Consider the following 15,830-nt stretch of genomic DNA (forward strand, 5'->3'; position numbering starts at 1 on the left):
TATGGCTGAATCGAACAAAACTTAAGATTTAATTATAGTCTGAATGCAATGGAAACTCTTCAGAAGAGAGGGTTTCTACAGAAATTCAATTACTATTCATATTAAAGGCCACACAGACCAACAATACAGAACATTGAGGAGACAGACTAAGCTTTTCATTAAAGAAAAATCCAAACCAGTCTCACCTCGACAGCCTGCAGATTCCCAGTGTGTAGGCACACTAGTTTTTACATTACTTCCTGGCAAATGGCTGATTAGTTCCTCCGGAAAGTCAGTTTGTGTTGCAGAAGTAGTGGTATGTCTAGGAGCAGCTGCATTATTGTTATTTGTTGTATTGACTTGCACTTGATTGATTTCTTTTATCACCTGCTCATATGATGGTGGAAGCTACAGAACAGACAAATATTATTGTACATCCAGATATGATCCTTTAAAAAAAGAAGGCAGCATATAAATTTATAAATACTAAATTAACATATGCAGAGGAAAAGAACACTGTCATAGTCTTCTATTGAATGTGATGAAAGCCTAAGCAAGCAAAAACTCTGTTCCTCTCTGACTTAATTTTCTTTTTACCTTTGTAAATCAAACACATCTCATGTAAATTCACGCTCACCTCAGCTGGAATACGTTCATTTCTCCTCCACTGAGCATGAGATGAAGCAGAAGGGAATCCTAATCCCTGAGGAGTGACAGGGCTTGCACCTGGAAACCAGGAGGATGGCCGGAGGGGTTCAGCAGCAACTATTGTAATTTCAGGACGTCTGGAAATGAAGGCAAAGGGGAATAATTACCTAAACCATTTAAAACCAGTTCTTTTAAGTATAAAACTCCAGGGTTTTCTCTTCATGGGAAATCAAAATAGCCCAGGTCTTCTTGATTTAACCAAAGATGTTTTTCCATGACTGAAAAGCAACTTACCTGACCTTTCTAACAAACACACTTAGGCTTCTATTCAAAGCACCTAATTAAATGCCTAAGCCAGAAAGTAGGTTTATTGGCTTCAGTGAAATAATTTACATGCCTAAAGTACTTAAACACAAGTGTAACTCAATTAGATGGCAGAAGTCTTAGTCTTCACGGGATAATAAGAAGCAATCATGTGCTTGCCCTTAGCCTGCTACAGTGTGAAAGCAGTAGGGTAGTTAAAACTGCTTCTAGCTGGCTACCTAAAAACTTGTGTATCCTCAGACCTCAAGGGAAACCTCTCACCGTGCTAAAGTGGGGCAGAGGCAGCCTCATGAAGCCTTTGGGACAGGGCCTATTTGCTTACAGCATCGAGCACACCTGGGACTTCCGTGACAGCGAAGGCCCCATAGGTACTACCCCCGGTTTATCACTGTACCAGCTGCTTTAGAGCATAAGCTGCAGGGATGGCCCACGTTCCCAGACCGTGGCTCCCAGAGCACCACGGACCCAGCTGGAGTCTCACACAACATACACTTCAAAAAGAGAGTTCTGTGAGTAGATGACGCATCTGCCTACAGAAGGGTCTGCCTGCTGACAGAAATAAACCTGCAGAAGCATTAACTTCTAAAACTATTGTAAAAACAACTAAAAAAGAAGAGGGGTGCAGTTCCTTCACATCTAAAATAATGGCAGACTCAGTTCACCAGCTATCCAGGCTGGTGACCTCCTTTCTCAGTGCCCTTTGAGAAACTGAAAGGAAGCCTGAAAGTGTGCTTATTTTCACTGTGAAGTGATCCTGTAAATAGATGTCAAGAAAAGAAAACAGTTCTGCAGAGGTTTGACGGTTGGTTGCATTCTCTTTTTGAAGACAAGTAAAAAAGTTGATGAGAAAACTCCTCAAACTCTTAACCTACCTTCTGCTTAAGAATCACGGTATTTCTATTTTCTTCCAAGTCTATTTTATTTTTAAATACACTAAAGATGGAGAAAAGGAAAAAAATAAACTAGAGGAGACCTAATTTCAATATAAATAACAGTATCATACCTTCTATCCCTCTGTTGTTCACTATGGCTAGAGGTCCGAGAAGCTATTTAAAGAAAAGAAACAGAAGTTTTGAAAAGGTTAAAATACACTGTCACAGCAACATAATGAGCATAATAGCAGAGCCTTTACCAATCCACTATCAACGAAATGAAGAACATAGAGCATCAGATCATAAATTCTAGATTTTAAGAGTGGCCAAGTTTAAAAAAAAAAAATTATTTGCATTAAATATGAGAAGCTTTTAACAGGTTTAGGGTGCACTTTCATAATCACTTAAAGTCACTCCAAGTTACCACCAAGAGAGATTGTCCTGTGCCCTGTATTCTTCCTTGCCCCATGTTCTTACATTCTGCACTGTGGTAACCCTAGAGCAGAAACTTTTTTCCCTTAGTTAAAACAATATATGAATAAAGCAGCAAGAAGTGTTAAACATGTCTGACTTTTCCTTTTGATGGATCATTTCTGAGATGTCCTTTTTAATCTTTTTTTAATGTCTCTTTCTGTTCATTTTCATAGATGGGAAAGGCACTAAGGCACAGAACCTAAGAAGGTATTTCACCCTCCTTTATATAAAAAGGAAAACTTAAATGTTCCCAGCTAGATATTTGCTAAAGTTTAATCACTTGTGGATTAAAAGTTAGAAATATTTATGGGTTTTTTTCAAACTGTGTGTTTTAAATTACATAAACCAAGCAAATCCTGAGGTCTTCATTTTTCTGGGTTTGCCATATTTACATTCAAATAATTTTTTTTTTTTAATGGCCACAATATATTTTCACTTGGATTTCCTTAGAGAGCAAAGAAAATTATCCAAGGGACAAATTTTTGCATAGCCAGTGCAATTCAGGAAGTGGTAGAATCTCATTGTGCAACAGCCGGCATTCTGCTGTCCCTGTCCCGTGCCATCACAGCACCATCAGCCAAAATCAGCCAAGCACACTTGATCCGACAGTCGCACAGTGTCGTGTCACACATACCTCTTCGACAGCGCATTTTGGATGTGCACTATTCATGAGTGCTAAAGGAAAAAAAGAAGGGGTTACAGAAGACAAAGAGGAGGTGAAGGAGAACAAACCAAGGCCTCAGAGTGCCAGAAACCATGATCAGATGGGTTAGTCATGCAAGGATAGTGCATGTGTCAGTGTTGCAAGGAGCCAACTGGAATGTCTATTAACAAATAGTGTCTTTAAAATGAAAATAAAATTAGATTTTATTTCTAGCTACGGGCCAAGTTTAACAATGTCTGTTCAGAAGTTTCCCTTTTAACCATAAAGACTACAAATGACCATGGAAATGTCCACTGTATGGCTCAACAAGAAACCACCACAGGAATGAGGAGAGGCAAATCAAATCTCTTTGAATGCTTTCTTAGCTTAAAACTATGGTTTATTTGGGTCTGCCCCTTTTACCTTCCAAAAATAATGGTTTACACTAACGAGCTGATACAGATGTAAAAATGTCTGGGATCCCACAATTTATACTCTCACCTATCAAAGAGATATGGGCAGGCAAGTTGAAACCAGTAAGAAGCACATCTCAAACTTTTAGGTTTGACTGCACATCTTCTAAAAGAGTTCTGTAAAAACTGTTTGGCTACGATAAGTAAATATAAATCCCCTGCACCTCACCTTCACTTTCTTCTTCAGAGATCTTAACACAGCACTGTTCTAAAACACACACTGGAAGAAAAAAACTCAAACTGAATCAAACCAACCAAACCCAAGATTACTTTTGAAAAGAGGATGGAGGAAAGTGTTCATTTGGTAAATGTATTCAACACAAAGGCTTGGGTTATAGCTGCATTACAATGATAAGGGCGTGAGAAATAAAAGCTAATTACTGAGGAAGGTAAAACTGAATTGATAAACCTGTCACCTTATTTCATTATTTCTTCATTTCTAAGTAAACTCTACATGCTGTTTTCTCCTGTGAGACTCTAAATGTGCTTCAATTTATCAAAATTGCTAAAACAAATAGGAAAAACTTAAAAGCAGTTTGAAATACCTTTTTCGTTTCTTAACACAGGCCCAAAAAAATGCAGTGAAGTATTTGTGTAATCCATCAAACTCCAAATTTCAAGTGAAAACAACACGTTTACAATATTTATATAAAATAACTTTACTAGTAGATATAAATATGTCTCTTTAAAAGGACTAATATCCAAGCCATCACATATGTTTTCAGAATGTGCTTCATTCTGCTTGGGAAAAAAAAAAATCTCCCAGGCATTTATGGAATCAAGTTACTTCCATGTGTATAAACATTTAATATAAACATTTATTTTTTAATGAGACTGACAAAGTTCTTCCCTCCATCCGTCAACATCTCCTCTCTTTTTGCTGTCACATTCTTTTTACAACCACACTTCTGGAACATTTTTTTTTTTTTTGGAAGCTCTTTAGAGGATTTAAATCCACAGTAGAAGCAGAGGTGAAATCTACTGCATCTTCTGCTCTCAGGTATTCCACAAATGCTAGACAAAAGAAAATATAAAAATATAAAATCCTTGCCCCCAGACTTGCAGGGTTATTCTTTTACCATTTCAAACGAGAGAATTTAAATTAAAATGTGTATGAAAGAAGACATGAATTGTTAAAATATGGTACACACCTGAGTTAAAAACACAAGAAAAAAACCTGCAGCTATTTTTCTGGCCTTGTGGTCTTTCAATCTTCTAAGTCAATTCTTCATTCCCTTTGCGGATTGCCTTGAAAAATCATGCCACTAATTTTCGCCTCATATTTCAAATTATGACAGCTTTAAGATTTGAAAAACCTTCCTTCCATCAGGGGAGTCAATGGAAATGCATTTCAGTGCTGGTTTGTACACTGGCAACTGAAAAGAGTTGGATTCTCAACTTCTACACTAAGAAATGCTCAGAGTGAGAATTATTGACCTTTCTAGAAGATTATGCTTAGGGCTATTTAAATAAAAGGTAAGCAAAGAAGTTACAGAAGGGGTGGGAGAGGAAAATCTCAGTGCATAAAATCCCCACTTCTTCACCTTATAACTTTTTTGGTCCCGGATGGAAAAAAAAAAAAATCAAATCAACCCATAACACTGTGACTATTTATTTCTGGTAGTGTCAGTGATACACTTTATTAGTTAGTGTCAATGATGCATCTAAATATGTTTAACCTAGTATAATAGGATTTAAATAAGGATTAATGGTAATACTGTAAATAGAGGCCGGATCAGCGACTTATAGATTCATCTTTTGTACATATTTCTTACAAGCACTACTTAGTAGGCTTTTATCCATTATTTAAAAAAGTGCAGAGGTAAAGGGTACACTATTTGTGCTGTATACTTAATGTTTCAAATATTTTTCCTCTACTCTTTCTTCTCTGGGCCCTACTGTTCAAGTGCAGTTAATATGTCGCTCATATTTGAAACACATAAAAATTATGGCGCAGGGGGGCATTTTAAGCAATGGGATCAAAATGCCTGTGTAAGTACAACCACCATTACACCACCAACTCATAAACTGTGATGCTACAGACAAGCTGGTGGCAACAGAAGTCTGACAAGCATATTTGAGCCTTTGGAAAAGAGCTGAGCTAGAATTTACAGTATTTCAGGCAACTTTTTAAGGCAATATAGAGGCAACTGAAGATAATTCATGGATTTGCTCAGAGGTAATGTTCTGCTGAAAGCTTTGAATGCTTCCACAATATGTACACGGCATAACAATATTTGCATGCTATCTTTGAATAGCAAATCTCTGTGAAATACTGGACAGTTTTGTCACTGCGGAGTGCTTTGAAAGCAAGTTTCATTTTGCATTAAAGATTGGAAACATAGTCTCAAATAGCCCAAGTCCTTCTACAACAATGACGTGTGCCAATGTTTAAAACCACACCTTCTTTGAATTCTTTGTAACACCAGACTAGACATTTCCACCACCAATCCTATGAAATACCTAGTCTATTAGACTGAGAAGTTATTTATTTCCCTATATAAATGCCCAGGAATAAAGTTTATGCATTATAATATCGCAAGGAGAGCCTCCAGAGTGGGCAAACACTCCCTCCCTTCCCCACAAAGTTATCCACTTACAAGAGCTGGCAGAACAGTCCCATGAAAGAGGTCATGCTTGCAGTCCTTGCAGTATCAAAGCTGATACATGGCCACAGAGGTCCTTCTTCAGGAAACATTAAAAGGATCAGATAATCCTCAAGCCAAAGCCAGTAAAAAAAATACTTGATTTTGCCCAAGATCTGATTAGACTATTTCTGTAGATGTGAGGTTCAAACTAATTAAAATTTTTCATGCATCCCTGAACTAAGAGACTTGAAGTTTTTTTTCTCCCAAACTCTTTCTTGGCACAAGGGGGAGGTCTTGTTCCTTTTCTCCTAGTTCTGTTTCCAGGCACCTCAGGGAAATGTTAGGTTGTCTGATGTTAGAGCTGGGCTGATTTAATGCTTGAATGTAGCTAAAGAAACGGAGAAGCCCAATTTCCCTTCCAAACACGGATTTTTGTCCCCTCTTGAACGAATATTAGCACTCATACGACCCCCACAGTGAGTTTAGAGTGTTAAATGAAAAAAATAAGCAATGTCTGTATGCCTTTTTTTTCTGTTTAATCTCCTTTAACCTGCTCACCTTGGGCTCAGACCACCAGCAGCACAGGGGAAGGAATGTGCCACCCCCAACAGCAGTCTCTATATCCTACCTTTGCTTCCTGGCTCCAGTGCTTTGTGCAGCTTCAAGAAGGGAACTGATCAAAAAAATAATGTAGGGGGGTAACAGGGATTCCTCTTCCCACCCCCAATGGTGGTCCTATGCCCTTTTCACAGCTGATCTAACTGCTGGGCTCCAAGAGGCTGGCACTGCTGCTGAATAAAATCTTCATAACTACACCGTGTAGTTTCACTAAAATTGGACAGTCATGATTTATGAAGGCACTTCACTCCTCCCTACACCTTTACTTGGGCCGTATGTTCCTGCCTCTGCACCATTCCCTGCACTATGCCAGCCCAAATGTTTGTGCAGATGGGGAAGAGAATGAGGTCACGGAATTGATCTGGTTGGGAAAATGTGGGAGCCAAAAGAACCTAGGAAGCCCCCAAGCAAAACAAACAAAAATGAAAAACAAACAAAACCCACAGCCAAAAACGGCTGCAAAACTGCCAAATGGAAAGCCACAGCCTCAGAGTGCATACAAGCTGTTACACGTCCTTCATTCAGCCACATATTTGCTTAGGACAGAATGAGAATAGGGCAAGCCTACAGGTTATTCCAACATTTTAGGGTAAGAGACTTGCTTCTGTAGCCCTGCTCCTTAACAACACCCTGTTCTGGATGAGTGGAGAAGCGAGTGAAAACACTTCCCCTTTGTCTCACTGCTGCAGCACTTGGCTTGCCTCTTTTTACTTTCTTTGGCATTCTTGCGCATGTTGCTGCTCTGGCGTCAATGGAAATAGTTTCGCTGATTTCAGCGGGAGCTGGATTAAGTGGTGTGTCCTGGCCTGAGACCATCACTGAAAATCCCAGGGTAACTTCTGAAGAGTTGAGATTAAAAGACTACTCCTGAGCAGACCTCATGTTCACATGCTTGCTTTCTTCAAGTTACGTTGGGCTCTCTTCTGAATTCTGTGATGGAATGATCGAACAACTGAAACACCATCTTTCTGTGCAGAGTTGTAGTCAGGGTGACAAAGGAAAATAAACCCTCCTTCTCTTCGGCCACAAGACAGAGAGAGACTTATCAATACAAAGTGATACACAGCATTGTCCACAGGTGGGTAAATTGAAACCCTGTATATACTTACCATGTTTCTTGAAAATTTGAGAATAACAGCCCACAGAAGCTTTGATTAACAAATAAAGATAGATTTCTAATTCCTTTAGGGAAATACACTTTTCCAGATAATACCATAGCTCTTCCAGATTAATGTCAAGGGGAGTTAGGAATTATTGTGTCCATTTTAATTTAAGTCCATCCTCAGGATTGGTTACTGGCACACAGAGAACTATAGTTTCATATGCAATGCCTTGCTATGTGCATGGATATTTTTTTTCCTGGCTTATTATCTGAATAATTCACAGGGCACTTATATTTCATCATAGCTATTCACATATTAATATTAATAAGCAAATAGCACACGAGCCACAGCTTCCTGACTAGATTTTTACTTGATTATGCCTCAAAACAAAGTATCATTTGCTACTATATTTTCAAAAACACAGATATCAAATGCTTAATGATCTCCTAGATGGTGTCTCACTTAAGCGAGGTACTGGGGCTTAGGCAGTCTGAATCAATTTCTGACTCCACCACAAAAGGCCCTCTGTGATCTGGTGCTCTCTGTTTTCCAGTTTCCATCCATGGCAGCAACAGCACAGATAAAGTGTTGCATTTTAACTACAGCATCATGCAGACTTGCTCTGAGTAAAGCTTTCATAATGTCCTTTCACTACCTCCAATCTAATCCATACTAATGAGTCCCTGACTAATAGGTCCAGGAGAAACAGATCAGTAGTACATACACATTATGTTATTTTTCCCCATAGCAGAATCCTTAGGGTTGTTTCATTAATATGAAATTGGAGCCCTGGACAGAAAGGAAATAAAAATGAAAAGTGGAAAAAAGAAATAGCATAAAATACTATGAAAGATGCAGCAGAAGAAATTCTCTGCCTGGAAATATCATGAGCAGGGAAAAGGGAAGCAGAGTTAAATGACGAAATCAAGGAAGAAGAGTTTGGACTTTCATTCAAGATTTATAAACAATTTTTTGTTTTCCAAAATAAGCCCATTACATGAGTATAATCCCGTCCCCGGTACAGTCAGTGAGCAGTTTCTGCAAATTTTTACTAAAATAAAACAATCTTCTGTTTTGTCAAGTGAACTAAAAACTGGGCACACGTCATCCAAACTCTTCAGATATGGATCACATCTGTGCACAGATGCATTAGTGGACAAATAAGAGAATGTTACTAACTGGAAATAAGGAACAGCCCATCAGCAAAGCAAAAAGATGGTCTAAAAACAAAAAGAGAGAGATAGTAATTACAGTCCCCCAGAGCCTGCTAGTTACTTTGTTTTCACATACAAAGTTACTAAAAATGAAGATGTATCAAACTTACAATATTACAGTTTTCAAGAAATAGGAAAAGTAGACTTACATCTCTTGATTGCTGCTCTTATGGATGACAAAGGTCCTTGGCTTAAAGGAGAAAAAAATTATTACAATGTGGTTAATGTCTCAAAGAGGAAACAACTAAGTAACATCATGCAGAAACTCCCCGTATACTGTAAAGGGTTTGCCAAGCCCATTTTTCCCCTACGTTGTTATCCTACAAAAACTTATCCAAAACTCCTGGAGTAAACAACCATACCCAACCCCTTCTAATGAAAACCAGGTTACAGCTTAGCTTCAAGACTCTGCAAAGATAGAAAGCCTATTATTAAATGCATTATTTCCTCTCACTCGTGTGCTGAAGTTCATGTTTTATTTTCTGTGGACGTGCATATTCGCAGATTATAAGCATTTAATGACTCAACATTCTCAGAAATAAATAAAACTTACACAGCCAAGTAAAAATGTACAGCCTCTTTGCTAAATATTTTTAACAATTACTTAAAAACTTGTCTTCTCTTTCAGTTGAGATTGCATTTTTCAGTAATAACTTGGTGGGTGGGGTTAGACAGGACGACAACATGACCAAAAATTTGTTGATGCACAAGGATAGAAAAATGTTTCCTTTTGCCAACTCATCTGTTTTCTTGGTAAGACTAAGTTTCCAATGCCTCTCTTCAGAATGCCTTATTTAACAGATACAGCAGTCCTTACTATTTTTGCAGGTAAAAATCAAGTCTAATCTGGGTTTACCACTTTCAGAAATGTTGCTAACTTGAAGAAAGTGGTATTAATAAACCTATACCTTCTGCAAAGCTAAAGAGGAGATTAAAAAAAAGCAAACACAACAAACAACTAGTTCAGAGAAAAAATTGAAAAAATGGGTTTTTTTCCTCTTTTTCTTTCCTTTTTTTCTTTTTTTTTTTTTTTTTTTTTAACCACAAGGGGTAAAGAATACTTATTGGTGAGAAGCTTCTGGAAATGCTGAATAGTCTTTTTAAAATCTGAAAATAAATAGATTATATCTGGTTCAAATTAATACAATATCCTAATTATAACACAAAGGTATAGTAATCCAGCCTTTTCCAGAAACATTCTACCACCACCAGCCTTCATCAGCAGTAGAACAGCAGGAATGTTAGTACTGGGAAGGCATTAGCATTCTAACCCTGCTCTCCCTCTGCCTGCAGCAGGCAGTGCAGCACACCAACTCTGTCAGGGCTCAGTTTAGCTCCACATGCACACGATGGCTGCAATTACTCCAGCAGGATGAAGAACAGGGGATTTGGAGGAGAGAAGAAAGAGACAGTCAAAAAGGATGTGGATGAAAAACGTCCTCCCTCTACAGTCATTCTGGAAACTAATTAGGGCTAGAAATGAATGTTGCTCTGATTGAACTGTTTTCTGAAATAGTCTGGCTAGTCTAGGATAAACAATGCCTGTTTGTCTGGTTTCAGAAACAGTTCAAATGTGGCTTGGCCCCAATCCACACTGCTAGCAAAGCTGCATTAGAAAACATTTCTATCAGTCATATTTCACTGTGCATCCTCAGCAGAAAAGGATTCTAATTTTCCTTCAAAGTGCCCCATCATAATACAGCCTTATCTTTAAGGAACACTTTCACTTTCGTGTCCATCACGGATGCACCCCACACTCCTTTTTTAATTCCTCGTATAACAAGTCTCTTGCTTTTGGATGTTAATTTCTGAAGTTTTATGCTTCTGCTTTAATTTCTGTTTATAACTACAATTTTTAGGGTTTTAATTTAATCATATTTGGTATTATACAGGAAGGACACCAAAGTCTGGTAACATGAATCTAAAATCTTCTAGAACAGCAATAACTTTCTATACTCAGAATTCAAGATTTACCTAAGTTTTATAGGTAGAAATTAGAAAATCTATAAAGTATGCATATTCAAGTATCAGTAAGAACAAAAAGGAACATGTTAAGTTCCTTTCTTACACTAGCAAGTGCCCTTTGACCCACTGCCATTTGCCTCGGAATCTGATAAGCACTTTCATATACAAACAAGTATTTTTGGCTAGAAATCCTAGGAGTCATCATGCAGACACAAGTTCAAGCTTTCCATGTGATACGAGGTCCATGAGGACCAAAAGGATATAGAAAACATTTTTAAAATCAAACTGCAAAGAGCAAAGACACAAAACCTCTCATGAAACCAACCTAGAGAAGTTGAAGCATGGATATATCAAGAGTAAGGCAGTTCAAGTATGCAACTATCTGTGTAATTTAGAACCCAGGATAACATGGTTCTGTTAGAAAATTTATGAGCTCACAGGCAAAACAAGCTGCTAACAGACACTTTTTCTTTTCCACTTTCCATTAACAGGTCACCCATCAACAACCTTTTGGCAAAGCACTACATTTCCTATCCCAAGGAGAGTCTGATTCACATCTAGCTTACAATTATTTCAACCCTTTAAAAACTTGGAAATGGGAGGGGACGCATTTTTTTTTCCCCATGAAGCCCTGTGAAGGAACTGCAAACTTATAAATTTGTTATATACTAAAGCTCAGTAACTTAAATAAGATGCTGTCCTTGGGGCAACTGGTGATTTTGCCCATACCTTATGCTGAGCTAACCCCTTCCTACTCCACAGACCACAATTTCTGGATTCTTACCGTGTCCTGCAAAGAGAGAAGTGATAAGGTTGCTAATACCTGCCTCTGTTCCGCAGTTAATTACATGTTTTCTCTCAAGCCATCCAAATAAGTAACATAACCAAATCAAATTTAATTCTCCTATTTGATGAGGTAGGAGTTGCACCAATTACTGTACTGCATGGTCTTTGCCTCTTTCCCACCTCCTCCTCCTGCCCAAATGGCACAGCAATGAACCAGAGGGCAGAGAAAATCCTCACGAACACACATGCTGAGGAAAAAATTAATCCACATGACTCCCCCCACACACTCAAGAGGACAGTGTGCCAACAACTAGCCCCTAGGGGTGGGGGACAGCATCTCCTCTGTCGCCCCGCAATGTACACAAGCAAAGTCCAAACTTAGGCTGCTGGAAGAAAACAGTGCAGACAGCGGGAAGTTTCAGAGCATTTAAGACTCTGATAAACATTAGCTCCAACAACGCCACAGTCACATCTAATATGGAACAAGTAAAGATGCAAACTATTCCTTCATCCCCATCCCCCCCCTTCCAAATTTAGCATGCAGCAGAGCAACTCTTCTGACATCTGCACATTTATCCCAGACCTTGCTCACTGTTAATTTAAGGCACAAACTTTGTCTCATTTCCAGCTGCGGCTGAAGCTTTGTTGAGCTTCCCCCTGCCAACCCCTCAAAACCCACCTCTGTCTGGTCCTTCGGGCACCCAGATAAACCCAGTCAGTAGGTTCAGAGGGGACCTGTAAGCTGCTGTGCCTGCTATGCTGAAAGTAGTTGGGTACTTAAAGTCAGCAGCAATATGAGAAGGGCCCCATGGGTCACCATGTCTGAAAGATAAAGGACCTGGAATGGTGTGTTTGAAGCTGTTAAACACCTACTCCCTCTTCCTTAGCAGGCTTTACTCTCGGTTTCAAGGACGGGCTTTCTAAGTATAAACACTTGAGGAAAATGCTTCAAAAGCCTATTTTAGGTCTGTGCATTAGGGAAATAACTTTGCCACAAACTAGACTGGTCAAAGAGCTGTAAACTTTTTTTTAGCAGAGTAAGTGCAATTATTGTGCATAAACCAGGGTCTCTCCCTCATTAGGGGCTCTGCTTCTACACTTACTTGACTGAGCAGTCTCTCTCTTCAAACTCAATTCCCGTGTAGCTACAGTATTTCTCAAAGGCCCACTCCTGCAGGGTGACTCCTGACCCAACACAGCGACTGCGGGAGTGTCACTCACCTCGACAGTCCCTGCAGAGCTGAGGAGGGGAGGTGCTGTTAAAGTGGAATAAAGCTCAAATCACACAGGCAGCTTGTCACTGAGCGAGCAGGCAGGGATTTGTGTCTGCCCAGAGCAGGACAGCTACCTAAGCAAAGAGGCCAGGAGGTTCTGGACTACCTTTTCCCCCACCCATCTTTTAGCTGTTTCCGGAGCAGCAGCGTCTCCAGCCCAGCCAAGGGCACCCCACAGACACATTCCCACCAGCTGGCTGACGGTGAAGCAGCTCTGCTGCTGAGTGTAAACAGGCAGAGGAGTGCTGGACTTTGCCTACCCCTGGAGAGCACAGGCAGGACTGGCAGGAGACTGCTCCCTCCCTGCCTGTGAGCATACCCACAAACACCTAGGGAAGGTCTCCCCGAGCTATCTACAGTCTTCTGCTCCACAGGTTGTGGTACTGCTTGGGATACAAAAGACTTCCCAAGCTACCATCCTGTCTCAGCATCTCTCCTTCATCTACTTCCACCACTCTCCTATTGGCTTGCATGGGATTCTCAGCAGGAATTGGGCAGTCCTCCATATTGCCTGCTCCCTTTATCAGAACCAGGACCTTTGGTTTATTTATCTAAACTGACATAACAATGAATATTCTACAGCAAAACTGACTGCACTGCTTTCAGACATCACTCTAGAAATACACAAAAGCCTGAAGGACAAAATAGAGCTAACAAAAAAATAATTAAAAAGAATGATCACTTGTTCTAAAATATTAATATTCTGAAGCATCTATTCCAAAGTCTCAAAATTTACCCTTTATGTCACGTTATATGAAGGTCTCATACAGTATCAGTCCTTAGGTTCACATACCCATGTAAAAGTTCAATGTATTTCTAACTGTGATGGTTACTGACCCTGTCTTATATACACACACACAGAGTAGAAAGAACTAAAATGTTGCTATTTTTAATGTCTTGTGACTTCTTTGAATGTGAGCCAAGAATTTTAAAATAGCTAATGCTGAATCTACTGTGAAGCGAACCACTAGTTTAATAAAAGGCATCATATATTCCTCTCAGTTACTCTAGAAATCAAGCCATCTTTGTAACAGCCAGTGTCCTACAGTGTAACATTTAAAAAACTTATTAGAAGACATTATTCAAAATACAAAATGTTTAAAACGTCACCTAAATGATTTCACTGCAGACTGGATCACAGAAAGACATTAATAATTTTATAGCTAAATTGAGGGTGGTGCAAGAGATAAGATTTATCACCACTTGCACACCAAAGACTGATCTATTAGTTCAACCAAAAAGCTCCTGAAGTGAGAACAGAAGGCTCACAACTATCCCAAATTCATGATGTGGGTGCAGTAGACAGAACTGTATTAATCCTGTGGATTAAATGAATCTACACTGAAAATGTACCCACATGATCAGCCTCTTCAATGCCTCCATTGCAGAGGAGCCCCAGTCCCCCAGCTGATATGTGTAAATTAGCTCACATGGCACATGGAGCCCAGGTGTAGTTTCCCCATTAGTGTAAGAGAAGTGCACACTGCACAGCCAATAGTCCCACCTGCCTCAAGCTCACCATTTCCACCAGCTCTCTTTTGTTGGTGCTGGCGTGGTCGCAAGTCTGCTGGATCAGCCATGTGATTTTGTTAACAACAAAGAATCCCATCCCAAATACCCTGATTAGTTTTCAGCCAGACAGGCCAACTGCTCCAGCTGGCTGCAGAGCCACACAAGCATCAGGGTGGCACCAGAGGCAGGCCAGCAGCAGTCCTTGGGGTAAGCAGCTCAGCCTCTACTCACAAAAACAAACCTTAAGTCTATGACTCTGCAGCTAATCTGACAGCAAATCACCAAATGCTGGTTATACCTCACGTCAGCTGTTCTCATCCTTCAATATCAGTTTATTACTGAAAAACTCCTTCTTTTTTTTCCCCATTAGTGTTGATCATCCATATTGGCCCACTAAGAGATCAGACAGGCACTAGAAAAACACAGTTGGCAGCAGCCTGGCACCACAGTGGTCTTTCTGTAAAATCAAGATGCACTTGCATGTTCTCCGCTAAATCATGGGGTATTCCCATGGCCCTGCAGGTACATAGGAGGCTAATAAAGACCTAGTCACCTAAGAAATCACATGCTCAATAGTATGGATCTGGTAATCTAGGAAATTAAGACTTACCCTCCTACAATTTTACTTCTCTCCTGGGTTCAGCCCCAAAGGCAAGTAATCCTGAACCAGTAATTAAGCCCAGCGACAGTTCAATCCTCATCAATATGCTGAGGATGTCTACTTCTGCATCACTTAATGAATGCCGCAACCACAACTTCCCACTGTCTGGACAAGTGAGGATGTAGTTAAGAAGCAGCTAAAATCCAGCTGCTCTGCTAATTAAAACAGCTCACGTTGATCAACATAGGGAAATTCTTCCAGGAATTGCTCTCTAGCTGTTTCTTCAACCACTTATTACATATTCATGTGCCTGTCACTGTCATACTTAGGGATTGTATTTCAGCAACTGAACCTTCAATTTTAAGGCAGAACACAGGCAGGAAGTCAAAGCAAATCATGGCAGCAGATGATAACATTTCACACTTCAATTCCCACAGCAACCTAGAAGTCACGAGGTTACAACAGCTTCCACACTTAATAACCCAGCTTAGATCTTAAAGCTGAAACACCTCCCAAATTTTTTGTCAATCTGAGTCACTCAGCTCGTGTGCAGCCCGAACTAACTCCTTCCTGATCCAGAGCTACAGATACGCCAGCTAGATTTCCACGAGCATTTTCTTTCAGTCAACAACCTGAGCTGAACTGCTCCTTGCCCCACTATGGCTGTACAAACACGCCCATTCAAGAAAGGCAAAGCCTTAGAGCATGATTCAGGCCATTCTCAGTCTTCATTGTATATTGACTGATTCTAGATCC

The 15,830-nt window shown here is 39.8% G+C and overlaps 1 protein-coding gene across 3 annotated transcripts in view; it reads right to left on the bottom strand.

Moving 5' to 3' along the window:
• The window catches only part of SH3D19 (SH3 domain containing 19), an 85,718-nt gene that overhangs the window by 32,468 nt on the left and 37,420 nt on the right, over positions 1 to 15,830 (bottom strand). For 2 of the 3 annotated variants that reach the window (XM_027891793.1, XM_027891794.1), the window contains exons 3-6: positions 9,086 to 9,126; positions 1,955 to 1,997; positions 617 to 764; positions 186 to 387 (exon numbers count right to left, since the gene is read on the bottom strand). In XM_027891793.1, coding sequence (XP_027747594.1) covers positions 186 to 387; positions 617 to 764; positions 1,955 to 1,997; positions 9,086 to 9,126 — 434 coding nt within the window. Of the gene's footprint in view, positions 1 to 185; positions 388 to 616; positions 765 to 1,954; positions 1,998 to 2,931; positions 2,973 to 9,085; positions 9,127 to 15,830 lie in introns of those variants that run through there. The other variant, XM_027891795.1, reaches the window with a different exon arrangement.

Source organism: Empidonax traillii, unplaced genomic scaffold, assembly GCF_003031625.1.
Source record: "Empidonax traillii isolate 1590-97213 ecotype Southwest subspecies unplaced genomic scaffold, ASM303162v1 scaffold331:size1191723, whole genome shotgun sequence".
Lineage (NCBI taxonomy): Eukaryota > Metazoa > Chordata > Aves > Passeriformes > Tyrannidae > Empidonax > Empidonax traillii.